Raw genomic sequence first — 12,840 nt, 5'->3', positions numbered from 1 at the left:
ACACACACACACACTACCGTTCAAAAGTTTGGGGTCACATTGAAATGTCCTTATTTTTGAAGGAAAAGCACTGTACTTTTCAATGAAGATTACTTTAAACTAGTCTTAACTTTAAAGAAGTACACTCTATACATTGCTAATGTGGTAAATGACTATTCTAGCTGCAAATGTCTGGTTTTTGGTGCAATATCTACATAGGTGTATGGAGGCCCATTTCCAGCAACTATCACTCCAGTGTTCTAATGGTACAATGTGTTTGCTCATTGGCTCAGAAGGCTAATTGATGATTAGAAAACCCTTGTGCAATCATGTTCACACATCTGAAAACAGTTTAGCTCGGTACAGAAGCTACAAAACTGACCTTCCTTTGAGCAGATTGAGTTTCTGAAGCATCACATTTGTGGGGTCTATTAAACGCTCAAAATGGCCAGAAAAAGAGAACTTTCATCTGAAACTCGACAGTCTATTCTTGTTCTTAGAAATGAAGGCTATTCCACAAAATTGTTTGGGTGACCCCAAACTTTTGAACGGTAGTGTATATATATTAGTACAGGCCAAAAGTTTGGACACACCTTCTCATTCAATGTGTTTTCTTTTTTTTCATGACTATTGTAGATTGTCGCTGAAGGCATCAAAACTATGAAACCTGTGAAGTGAAAACCATTTCAGGTGACTACCTCTTGAAGCCCATCGAGAGAATGCCAAGAGTGTGCAAAACAGTAATCAGAGCAAAGGGTGGCTATTTTGAAGAAACTAGAAAATAAAACGTTTTCAGTAATTTCACCTTTTTTTGTTAAGTACATAACTCCACATGTGTTCTTTCATAGTTTTGATGCCTTCAGTGACAATCTGCAATGTAAATAGTGATAAAAGTAAAGAAAACCCATTGAATGAGAAGGTGTGTCCAAACTTTTGGCCTGTACTGTGTGTATAAATATACACACACAGTCAAGCCCAAAAGTATCCATACCCCTGTCAAATTTTGACATAAAGTTACTTTTATTGATCCAGCAAGTTTTGTCTTGATTGGAAATAACACAGGCATTTCCCAGAAGATAAAACGATGTACAAACGATGTACAAAAGACATCATTGTGGGGAAAACATGTTTCACAGGTTTTATTTACATTTGAAGAAAAAGTGGCATGTCTAAAATGATTCATACTTTTAGCAAACTGTCACAGTCAATGGGAAAACTCAAAGTTCTATACCATTCCAAATAGTCCAAGCTGTTCCAAAGAATCCTAATTACCCTGATTCATTGGATATAGCTGTTTTCATCAAGTCAACAGGTGAAAACAGCAGCTCTCTGCAGTTGGTTTGTGGACAGTCATAGCTAGGACAAAATAACTCACTGGGGACCTGTGAGTGCTCACAAGTCAGGAAAGGGCTGCAAGGCCATATCTAAATGTTGTCATCTTCCAATGGCTACAGTGCAAAGTATTATTAAAAATGCAAGACGTTTTTACACTGTAGAAAATCTCAGAGGATGTGGTCGAAAGCTAAAAGTGACACGTGCTGGCCAGGAGGATAGTGAGAAGAGCGAAAAAGATCACCACCAAGGCCATCCTGGTGGTTCTGGGCTCTACTGGTGGCAACATCTCAAAGCAGACAGTCCAAGGAACACTGCACAATGCTGGGTTCCATTGGTGCAGACCAAAATAGGACACCCATTCTCCTGATAGGGCACAATAGAGCTCATTTGGACCAAGAGAAGATTTCTGGAGACAGAGAGGATGGGGCGGGAAGGAGGGGCAGTGATTTACTGCTCGGAAGAAGATTCCCCTTCTTCATAGTTTCCCTCTCTTCTCTAAGTCTAAGTCCACAGCAATTCCCTTCTTTTTTTAGGACCCATATTTACTAAGCAAAATAGACAAAACTTGGGGAATTGTGACCGAGTAATAACCTGCATAAACAGGATGCGACGTAGAGGGCAACGCTTCTACAAAATGGCCATGTCCATGTCTACTGTACTGCACAGGAAGTCATGTCCTCCAAAGTCATGTCCTCAGCGCCCTTCCGCTTCCAGCGGCACACAATTAATGAATGAATGAAGTGTTTGTACCCTAAGACATGGTTCGCACACGGTGACACATTTGGCTCCATCTAAAAGGTCCATCCATCTATTTATCTTTCTTCCGCTTATCTGAGGTCGGGTCGCGGGCAGCAGCCTAAGCAGGGAAGCCCAGACTTTCCTCTCCCCAGCCACTTCGTCCAGCTCTTCCCGGGGGATCATGCTGATCACATGGACAAAGATAAGACCTTCCGGAGGAAAGTTCTGTGGTCAGATGAAACAAAAAATTAGCTGTTTGGCCACAATACCCAGCAATATGTTTGGAGGAGAAAAGGTGAGGCCTTTAATCCCAGGAACACCATACCTACCGTCAAGCATGATGGTGGTAGTATTATGCTCGTATATGTGTGTGTATATATATATATATATATATACGTATGTGTGTGCATATACGTACATACGTGTATAAAAATGTGTGTATATACGTGTTTATATTTGCGTGTGCGTAAATCCATTCATCCATTTTCTTCCGCTTATCCGAGGTCGGGTCGCGGGGGAAGCAGCCTAAGCAGAGAAGCCCAGACTTCCTACTACTTCACTACTAGCCTATATAAATCAACCATTTATAAATACACATCAGTAGGCTAAATGAATCTCTTCAACATAGCCCAGACTTCCCAATCCCCAGCCACTTCGTCCAGCTCCTCCCGGGGGATCCCGAGGCGTTCCCAGGCTAGCCGGGAGACAGTCTTCCCAACGTGTCCTGGGTCTTCCTTGTGGCCTCCTACCGGTCAGATGTGCCCTAAACACCTCCCTAGGGAGGCGTTCGGGTGGCATCCTGACCAGATGCCCGAACCACCTCATCTGGCTCGTCGATGTAACCCGGGTGACAAAACGCCATTAAATAACCTTTCTATGTATTTATTTATTCGTTGTCTAAGCTGTCTTTGCGTGCGTCATTACGTCACGCGGTCACGTGACCTAACGCGGCTGTCAGAATAGCATAAAACCCGGAAGTGGGCTGCTACCGGTGAGAGCGAGAGGGACACGCTGTGTGAGGTTGCTGCAGGTATGTGACTCGGTTTTACGCTTTTAATGATTAACCAAGCCTTCTAAACTGACATGTAATAATGTCGAACTGTAGGAGCCGACTACCGGAGCCGTGGGTCGTCCCGCGGGAGTGTTTGAGTGTGATTTATCTGCGGAATTGGTGAGTTGCATTTGTGTAGCTTTACGTAGCCTAACCGCTGCATTCGTTTTGAATGGAGCTGTTAGCATCTACTTATATGCCGGTTTCTCTGAATATAGTAACACATTGAATGAAATGTTATCACTGTTAAACAATTGTCTGATTGTCCTTGGGTTGTTTTACTTGCTGATGGTTATCAGTGCTATGCATCCAAGGCACTTTATGAAGCAGTCCAGTTAACCACTGTGTCTGCTAGCACTCTATTTGTGGATGAAGTGTTTACATTTTGATACTATTAGAGAAATGAATATTTTGATATAACAATTATTATATTATTTATTTTAATTGGATTATGAATTATTGTACAATATTAAGGAATGTACTTTGCTATTTGAATACAGTTGTATTATTTAGTATTTAGTATTTGAATGTATTTTCTTTTGTGTGCACACTAGAAACTTGACTGGTCCTGCCCTTTTATACAGGCCAGGTTAGATGGCGAGCTTAGAACCCGAACTAGAGTCTGAAGTTTTATGCCTGGAACCCCGAATATCAGGGCGTGATAACACTGCTTTTGGCGCCCTCTACAGCCTGCCCAAACAGTGTACATGCTCGACCACATGTAGAATGCAGTTTCAGCTTGCTCACGTAAGTGACAGCAAGGCGTACTACCTCAGCAGCCACACATCTTACACTGACGGTACCAATACCCAGAATCCCATGCAGCCCTAACTCTTCCGCTCAACCAACGCACGTAGAGGGGGGGGGTTGATGTGTGGGGGGATTTGGTGGTAGCGGGGGTGTATAATGTAGACCGGAAGAGTTAGAGCTGCATGGGATTCTGGGTATTGGTTGTGTTGTGTTTATGTTGTGTTACGGTGGGATGTTCTCCAGAAATGTGTTTTTCATTCTTTTTTGGTGTGGGTTCATAGTGTGGCGCATATTTGTAACGTAACAATGTTAAAGTTGTTTGATACGGCTACCGTCAGTGTAAGCTGTGTGGCTGATGAGTAAGTATGCTTTGCTGTCTCCTATGTGTGCAAGTAAAAGCAACATACAACATGTGGCCGGGCTGGCACGCTGTTTGTAAATGCTATAGAGGACAATTACTGCAGTGCAATTAGGGCACTCCCTTTATTTAGTAATTAGAGTGTAAATAGGATTATATTTTCCCTGGGAGTTATCTATGAGAGACACTGAGATCCATAAGTCTCCTGGGAAAATCGGGGGGGTCGGCAAGTATGTAGCTGAGCCGCATCAGAGTGGTCAAAGAGCCGCATGCGGCTCCGGAGCCGCGGGTTGCCGACCCCTGGCCTATACCATCGTTGGTAGAAAAATAAGGTTTGAATTAAGTACATAATTTGTTGTAAATATTGAACGTTTCTGTCAACTTGTGGAATGTGTGAATGTCCATTTGAATTTACATGTTGATGTTGTTTGTTTATTTGTCCTATTATTCTTTAATATAATTTGGTACCATTTAAACCTAAAACCTGTGTTCAGTCTTTATTACTCTCCATTCCTAGAGCTAAATTTAGTTTCTTCTGATCTAGCCCAGACATATCATTCACTGTTTTATTTAATACTTGTACAGTGCTTTATTAGATTAACATACAGGTTACATCTCCATGTGGAGGAGCAGCAGCTTTACTTTGAGCTCCTCCCAGATGTTGGAGCTTCTCACCCTACCTCTAAGGGAGAGCCCCGCGAAGGAAGCTCATTTGGGCCGCTTGTACCCGTGATCTTGTCCTTTCGGTCATAACCCAAAGCTCATGACCATAGGTGAGGATGGGAACGTAGATCGACCGCTAAATTGAGAGCTTTGCCTTCCGGCTCAGCTCCTTCTTCACCACAACGGCTCGATACAGCGTCCGCATTACTCAAGACGCCGCACCGATCCGCCTGTCGATCTCACGATCCACTCTTCCCTCACTCGTGAACAAGACTACGAGGTACTTGAACTCCTCCACTTGGGGCAGGGTCTCCTCCCCAACCCGGAGATGGCACTCCACCCTTTTCCGGGTGAAAAAAAGGTCATACATCTAAAAGTTCCTTAATAGAGGGGTTCATAAATCGAGGTTCCACTTTACGGTAATCTTTTAAATTATTTTTATTTCATAGCACTGTTTAATTTTTCTATTCCTTTATTTGCTTTGAAAATCCAAAACACAGATGTCACACAATCAGTAATTTCTGAGACATTGAAAGAGGTAGGATTAACAATGCTCTGCTTTTTCCTACTTTTAAAGAAAATTTTTTAAGACATGCTGAATCTTACAACTCTATCACTATGTCATGTCGGTTCAGCATGTCCCCAAGAAAATAAACCATTACCAAACCTAACAATTACAGGGACGTAAATAAGCTTGCTAATGTCTTGGAATGTATAATGTCTTCTGGGATATGTTGTGGTTGTGTATGATCGCTGCGTTTTTTGGCCTCCTTGTATAGCCTCCAATATTTGTAACCTCCAATATAGTCCGAGTGCTACCGTCACCACTTTCTGTGCATTTAAGTCCTCTTTTCTGCAGGAATGCTGCCATCGCTAGGTAGCTATGGTTCATTGAGTTGAGACAGAGGCCTCAACAGTCATGTGCTTTTGGAACATTCACACCTCTACACATACACGTGGAGACAGGCGTCCATGTATGGAGGGCGTTGATCGCTTTACGACAGATGTTTGGAATTGGGTCGTCGCCATCCATCCTGTGACTTTCAGCTCCTTATTTAGATTAAATTCACCAGTGGTTCCTGCCTTCAATTGAGGGTAGACAGTGCTGAGTTGGTCCTATTTCTCAGACCAAAGTGAAAGATTGCCGCTATTTCCACAAATTGATCAGTGTGCCTCAGCGGGTCTGAATTTAAATCTTTGTGGTTTTTGCCTTCTTCCCTTCATTGGCCATTTAATTTCATTCACCCAACCATTATCCACTTTGCCTCCTAAACCAGTAATGATAGCAATGGGGCACATTTTCATTTACTGTGTGTTTTGTTTTTCAGGCAAAATGTCCGACCCGGTCCTTATTACAATACCAGAGGTCGGGGCCACTCTCAAAAGTAAGTCAATTCCTTTTATGTCAGTGTCATTCAAACATTTTAATCCCTGTGTACAAAAAGTTCTATATCAAGTCAAACGTGAGCATATTCAATTTTTATTATACAGACTTTGTCAAGGCACAATGCAAAGGAAAGTCAACTTTGATTTACTTTAAAGTAGTCCGTGTACAGCTTGTATTACATGTTGCTTTAAAGATTCACTATCCATTAGGGGTGCTCCAAAAATAGATTCACATCAGAATCACGATCCCTAACTTTAAAAAATCAATCAAAATAAAGATAACATTTAGAAGAAGCAATTACTTACTCGCTGCGTCATGGCAGCAGCCAAAAGAACTTCTAAAACCTGTAACCTGTTTAAAAAATGTTTTATCATTTTTAGACTTGAACTTAACTTCATTGGTTTTGTGACAGAGCTCCTAACTCAAAACACTTGTATCTCAAATTGTCTTCCATTTTAAAAATAATCGATTTGATATTATTTTGATTGGTGGTTGGCCCCTCCCCAAAATAGCACAATTGTAAAATGTAACATGCCCTTTAAAAATAAAAATGATAGCTAGATAATTAGTATTTAGATAATATTGTATAAAAACAATACGATAGAAAGTAGTACAACTACAGTAGTTTTATGAAGTAATAATATTGTACCATTACATTGGAGAACGGACTTCTTCGGCAGCGGTTCTCCAACTTTTTTCACCAAGTACCACCTCAGAAAACACTTGGCTCTCCAAGTACCACCATAATGACCAATATTAAAATACGATAGAATAGTAGGCCTAAGTATTCATTAAAAACAAGGCAGAGGTTTTATTTAGCAAGTATATTTAATATTTTTGTCCATTGTAATATTACATATAGTTGAATAGTAACATTGTGTTTGAATATTTAAAAAAAAAACACTTTGGCGTACCACTAATGGCAGAGCCGTGTATAGAGAGTATGGCCAACTCTGTTGCAAGGGTGGTAGCAAACATGGCGCCCTATAGTCACGTGAGGGCCTTTTGACCAATCAGAGAGAGTATGGCCAGAGGATCTCCTAAATTAATACAGGGCGCCATGTTTGCTACCAACTTTGAAACAGAGTTAGCCATACTCTCTGTATGCACGGCTCTGACTAGTGGTTCCTGTCCTCAATTTTTGTTTCATCTGACATGACATGGACAAAGAGAAGACCTTCTGGAGGAAAGTTCTGTGGTCAAATGAAACAAAAATGGAGCTGTTTGGCCACAACACCCAGCAATATGTTTGGAGGAGAAAAGATGAGGCCTTTAATCCCAGGAACACCACTCCTACCATCAAGCATGGTGGTGGTGGTATTATGCTCTGGGCCTGTTTCGCTGCCAATGCAATTGGTGCTTTACAGAGAGTAAATGGGACAATGAAAAAGGAGGATTACCTCCAAATTCTTCAGGACAACCTAAAATCATCAGCCCGGAGGTTGGGTCTTGGGTGCAGTTGGGTTTTCCAACAGGACAATGACCCCAAACACACGTCAAAAGTGGTAAAGGAATGGCTATATCAGGGTAGAATTAATGTTTTAGAATGGCCTTCCCAAAGTCCTGACTTAAACGTGTGGACAATGCTGAAGAAACAAGTCTATGTCAGAAAACCAACACATTTAGCTGAACTGCACCAATTTTGTCAAGAGGAGTGGTCAAAAACTCAACCAGAAGCTTGTCAGAAGCTTGTGGATGGCTACCAAAAGCGCCTTATTGCAGTGAAACTTGCCAAGGGACATGTAACCAAATATTAACATTGCTGTATGTATACTTTTGACCCAGCAGATTTGGTCACATTTTCAGTAGACTCATAATAAATTCATAAAAGAACCAAACTTCATGAATGTTTTTTGTGACCAACAAGTATGTGCTCCAATCACTCTATCACAAAAAAATAAGAGTTGTAGAAATGATTGGAAACTCAAGGCAGCCATGACATTGTCCTTCACAAGTTTATGTAAACTTTTGACCACGACTGTGTGTATATATATATATATATATATATATATATATATATATATATATATATATATATATATATATATATATATATATATATATATATATATATATATACGTAGATACACACACAGACATGCACACCGGCCCCCAGACACATTTTTACTGACCAATGTGGCCCTTGAGTCAAAATAATTGCAACATAATTGCTCTAATAATAATAAGGTGTGATCACCTAGTAGATGTTGCCTTACAGTCTCTACTGCATCATTGGTTGGAATAGGGAGGTGACGTTTAATGAAACCAAAGTTGTCCAGTTTTAGGTCTCTGATGTTCGCCACAAAGTCCTTAGCATTGCTAAGTATGTGGCCACCATCTTAGCACAGAGGTGCTAAGATGGTGGCCACATTCTTAGCAATGCTATATGTCACAGAGTTTTTCTCACCACGATAAGGCGGAACCATCCGTGCCCAGGCACACCCTCCTGTTGTTGGAGTGTAAATACTTGGGGTGTTTGCACCAGCCGCTGGCCTAGATCTAACCAATCTCAGTCCATAAGACTAGATCTGACCAATGTAAGTCTAAAAGCATGAACTGACGAGGCCTATTGGATCAGAGGCGAAACGTCTTCTAGTCCAGTTGCGATCGATTAAATGCCCTGAGTATACAGATTTAACTTTTTCCAAACTGTTGCCAAGTTTAGGGTAAATACGTGACGTGCATTTAAGTAAAATATTATTTTTTAAATATCGGGTACAACATTCTAACAATAAAATTGCATTCATGTCAAAATATTGGGGTCTTTTTGAAAGTTAATTTAAATTATGCAAGCAATAACTTACTGCAATTATCCCGATTAATCAAAATTCAAAAGTGTTCAAAATGAATGGTTTGACAGGATGCCTTTAAACTTTATCTTGCCTTATTTTCATGTCGTGGTTCCCTTTCAGTCAAAAGGATCGTAATCACCACAGGCACTCCAAGAACGAGTCTGAGCGTTTTTCCGGAAAGAAGAAAGGCCCACCACCTGCCAAAAAGACCAGCTCCTCTGAGTCGGACAAAGGCTCTGCCCAACCTCCAAAGAGTAAGCATTTTTGTGGAGAATGAACAGCTGATGGAATGAAAACAAATGTGACATGGTACAGATGGTTAATATTACCTCTAAAGTCGAACACAATCCAGTTCCATGTTGTTGTGTACTTTCAAAGCTATTCTTCCCAAATGAATTAATGTCAAGTGAATTAAGTTGTTTCAGGGTCAAACTGTTGCCAGCATGAAACCTTTATCTATACAGGAAATGTTTTAAAAGATAACTAACTCATATGAAAGTGTAAAGAGAAGTCAACCACTGTTTAAAATAAAGTTAACTCATAATGGACAAGAGTTTGTTTAGATGCTATTGTAATTTAATAGGGGAATTAAAGAACCCTTGTGACGAGTTGCACACATGGTAGTGAGCAACCAGATGTTTTCAAAAGACAAAACATATTAAAAAAAACACTCCCAAAAAACAAAAATCGCATGAACAGTGGAACCTCGATGTATGACCGCCTCCATTTGCGACCTTTTCGGTCTACGAACTAGGAGTGTGGAGAAAAATCGATTCAAATTCGAATCGCGATTCTCACGTTGTGCGATTCAGAATCGATTCTCATTTTTAAAAAATAGATTTATTTTTTCTTTTTATTAATTTTTTTTTTTTTAATTAATCAATCCAACAAAACAGTACACAGCAATACCATAACAATGCAATCCAATTCCAAAACCAAACCCGACCCAGCAACACTCAGAACTGCAATAAACAGAGCAATTGAGAGGAGACACAAACACGACACAGAACAATCCAAAAGTAGTGAAGCAAAAATGAATATTATCAACAACAGTATCAATATTAGTAACAATTTCAACATAGCAGTGATTAAATCCCTCATTGACATTATTAGACATTTATAAAAAAAAAAGAAAGAAGAACAATAGTGTCACAGTGGCTTACACTTGCATCGCATCTCATAAGCTTGACAACACACTGTGTCCAATATTTTCACAAACATAAAATAAGTCATATTTTTGGTTTTATTTAATAGTTAAAACAAATTTACATTATTACAATCAGTTGATAAAACATTGTCCTTTACAATTATAAAAGCTTTTTACAAAAATCTACTACTCTGCTTGCATGTCAGCAGACTGGGGTAGATCCTGCTGAAATCCTGTGTATTGAATGAATAGAGAATCGTTTTGAATCGGGAAAATATCGTTTTTGAATCGAGAATCGCGTTGAATCGAAAAAAAATCGATTTTGAATCGTATCGTGACCCCAAGAATCGATATTGAATCGAATCGTGGGACACCCAAAGATTCGCAGCCCTACTACGAACCTGTAGATCGAGCCAAATGGGCCTCTGTGTGAAAACAATGTCTGGTCATCCGAATGCTTCATTCGTTCATTCATTAATTCATTCTGTGTGCCGTTGAAAGCCCTATGGGGCCTGCCACTTTAATGGGGCGGTATAGCTCGGTTGGTAGAGTGGCCGTGCCAGCAACTTAAGGGTTCCAGGTTCGATCCCCGCTTCCGCCATCCTAGTCACTGCCGTTGTGTCCTTGAGCAAGACACTTTACCCACCTGCTCCCAGTGCCACCCACACTGGTTTAAATGTAACTTAGATATTGGGTTTCACTATGTAAAGCGCTTTGAGTCACTAGAGAAAAGCGCTATATAAATATAATTCACTTCACTTCACTTCAATGACATCACTTCATGTACTCGCCGGCACGGCCATTGTGAAGAGGCGGCGCCCCTACGTCACGTCCTGTTTACATATTTGCGAGGAGTACACAGACACCAATGGAGCAACGATTGGCTCGAAAATATGGAAAAAACAAGTCCACAATTTCAACCATTATAAAAAAGGATGTTTATACAGTTGTTGACTTTGCCAAAGGGGTTAAATATCTTGGCAAGAACAAAGAGAAAGTGCAAGACCAGGTCGAAAAGATGGATAAATGTGAAGCAGCTCGCAGGTAATAGCATTTCCAAGGCTATCATTTGCAAAAAGGGTCACCATTTATATGGCGACTTGATGTCCAAAAATGACCAAGTTGGAACAAGCACAGAAGAACCATTTAAGGCAAGTAGTGAGTGAGTGGTTGGAAAAGTTTCTCTGAAGAGAAGGCACAACTGGGACACTAGCCGATGAAGGTTCGCTAATGTTTACATCTCCAAAACTCCCAGATTATTATAAAAAAATGCCACAAATATTCACTGACACGGGGTAAAAGGATTTTCCCTTTTTTTTTATTGCAGCAACATGGTTGTTAAGGTTTTGGAGAGCACCATCGAGACTTTTGTGTGTGTGTAGATGATAGGTCTTTATTGTCATTGCACAAGTACAACGAAACTTTGGTTTGGGGGCTTGGGGGGGTGTATGTGTGGCGTATATTTTTGTGGATGCATGTTGTTTGTATGTAAGCCTACAGTGTGTCTCTGTTCCGCGGCCTTGATTCTTGTGCAGCCGATAAGTCCAAAGTCAACAACAACAGGTATGTGTCCATGAGAGACAAGAAGGGAGTTTGTTGTGTCTTCGCCGCACTGTCCTTCGGGAGAGTCTCGAAGCCAGGGAAACAATCCAAGTTAGAATGTTTTTTATGCGAGTGAAAATGAAAATTTGCTTTTCACTCTAAATTGTCTATGACTGGTCCTCAAAAATCCTGCGAGGCAGACAGTCCGATGTTATCCAAGAGTGTCCACAGTTCTTCTCGCATCCTCCAATCATTCGTGGCAGCTTTGGGGTACTTTGAAGACTGCCAGCAACTTCCAATTTTTGGACAAACCAGAGCAACGCTTACTCCAATCAGCAGATGTCCTGTTGTCATAATTCCAAATAGGTAGATATCTTCACGTCTTCGACGAAAAGGGTCGCCAGGCACGCAGCACTCCTTCTTCTCCCAAGAGTCCGTCGCGTGGCCAGCAACAACCGCTTCGTCACGACAGCAGGTTCCCCCAAAACCAAGATCTTGTCAATTTCGTTGAGGCCAGTTAAATAGTTCCAATGTTTAGATTTGGAGAGCAGTGCAAAAAGAGGCAACAAGAAAGTTAAGACAAGACAAAGAAGCAAGCAGGAGAGATAAGAGAAAGGGGAGGGGAGCGTCCACCCTCAATGAGTGCCAGAGAGAAAGATCGCGCATTGACAGTTAAGTTGGCTGCTGCTGTTTGAAAAAATATGTTTGACCACCTTAATATGTTGGTTTGAGATAGATATATATGGTGTATATATTTATATATATATAATTCTATTTATATATATTTTATTTTTTATAATACCGTTTATATACACACTTTATAGTGTCTTTAAAGTGTGCTTTGTTTTTATTTTAAAAGGGGCTTTTGTTGAGGCTAGAACTAATCATTTCTACATAGATTCTTATGGGGAACGCTGCTTCACTATACAAACTTTCTAGTTTGCAAACCATGTTCTGAAACCAATTACAATCGAAAATCGAGGTTCCACTGTTCATGCAAACTCAGCTGAAGTTGTTCATGGTTTTAAATCCCAAATGTTGTTTGACCATTGAAGCTTTTTTTTTTTTACGGGTTCAATCCAAAATTGGACAACTTTT

General features: G+C 40.5%; 1 protein-coding gene across 2 annotated transcripts in view; it reads left to right on the top strand.

Annotated features, from left to right (window-relative positions):
* Positions 1–12,840, top strand: part of LOC133641912 (periphilin-1-like) — a 71,837-nt gene that overhangs the window by 35,706 nt on the left and 23,291 nt on the right. For both annotated transcript variants that reach the window (XM_062036028.1, XM_062036027.1), the window contains exons 6-7: positions 6,203–6,259; positions 9,174–9,307. In XM_062036028.1, coding sequence (XP_061892012.1) covers positions 6,203–6,259; positions 9,174–9,307 — 191 coding nt within the window. The remainder of the gene's footprint in view (positions 1–6,202; positions 6,260–9,173; positions 9,308–12,840) is intronic.

The sequence above is a fragment of the Entelurus aequoreus genome, linkage group LG24 (assembly GCF_033978785.1).
Source record: "Entelurus aequoreus isolate RoL-2023_Sb linkage group LG24, RoL_Eaeq_v1.1, whole genome shotgun sequence".
In the NCBI taxonomy this organism is placed as follows: domain Eukaryota; kingdom Metazoa; phylum Chordata; class Actinopteri; order Syngnathiformes; family Syngnathidae; genus Entelurus; species Entelurus aequoreus.
The sequence above is the reverse complement of the archived record's forward strand: the minus strand, read 5'-3'. Positions and strand labels throughout refer to the sequence as shown.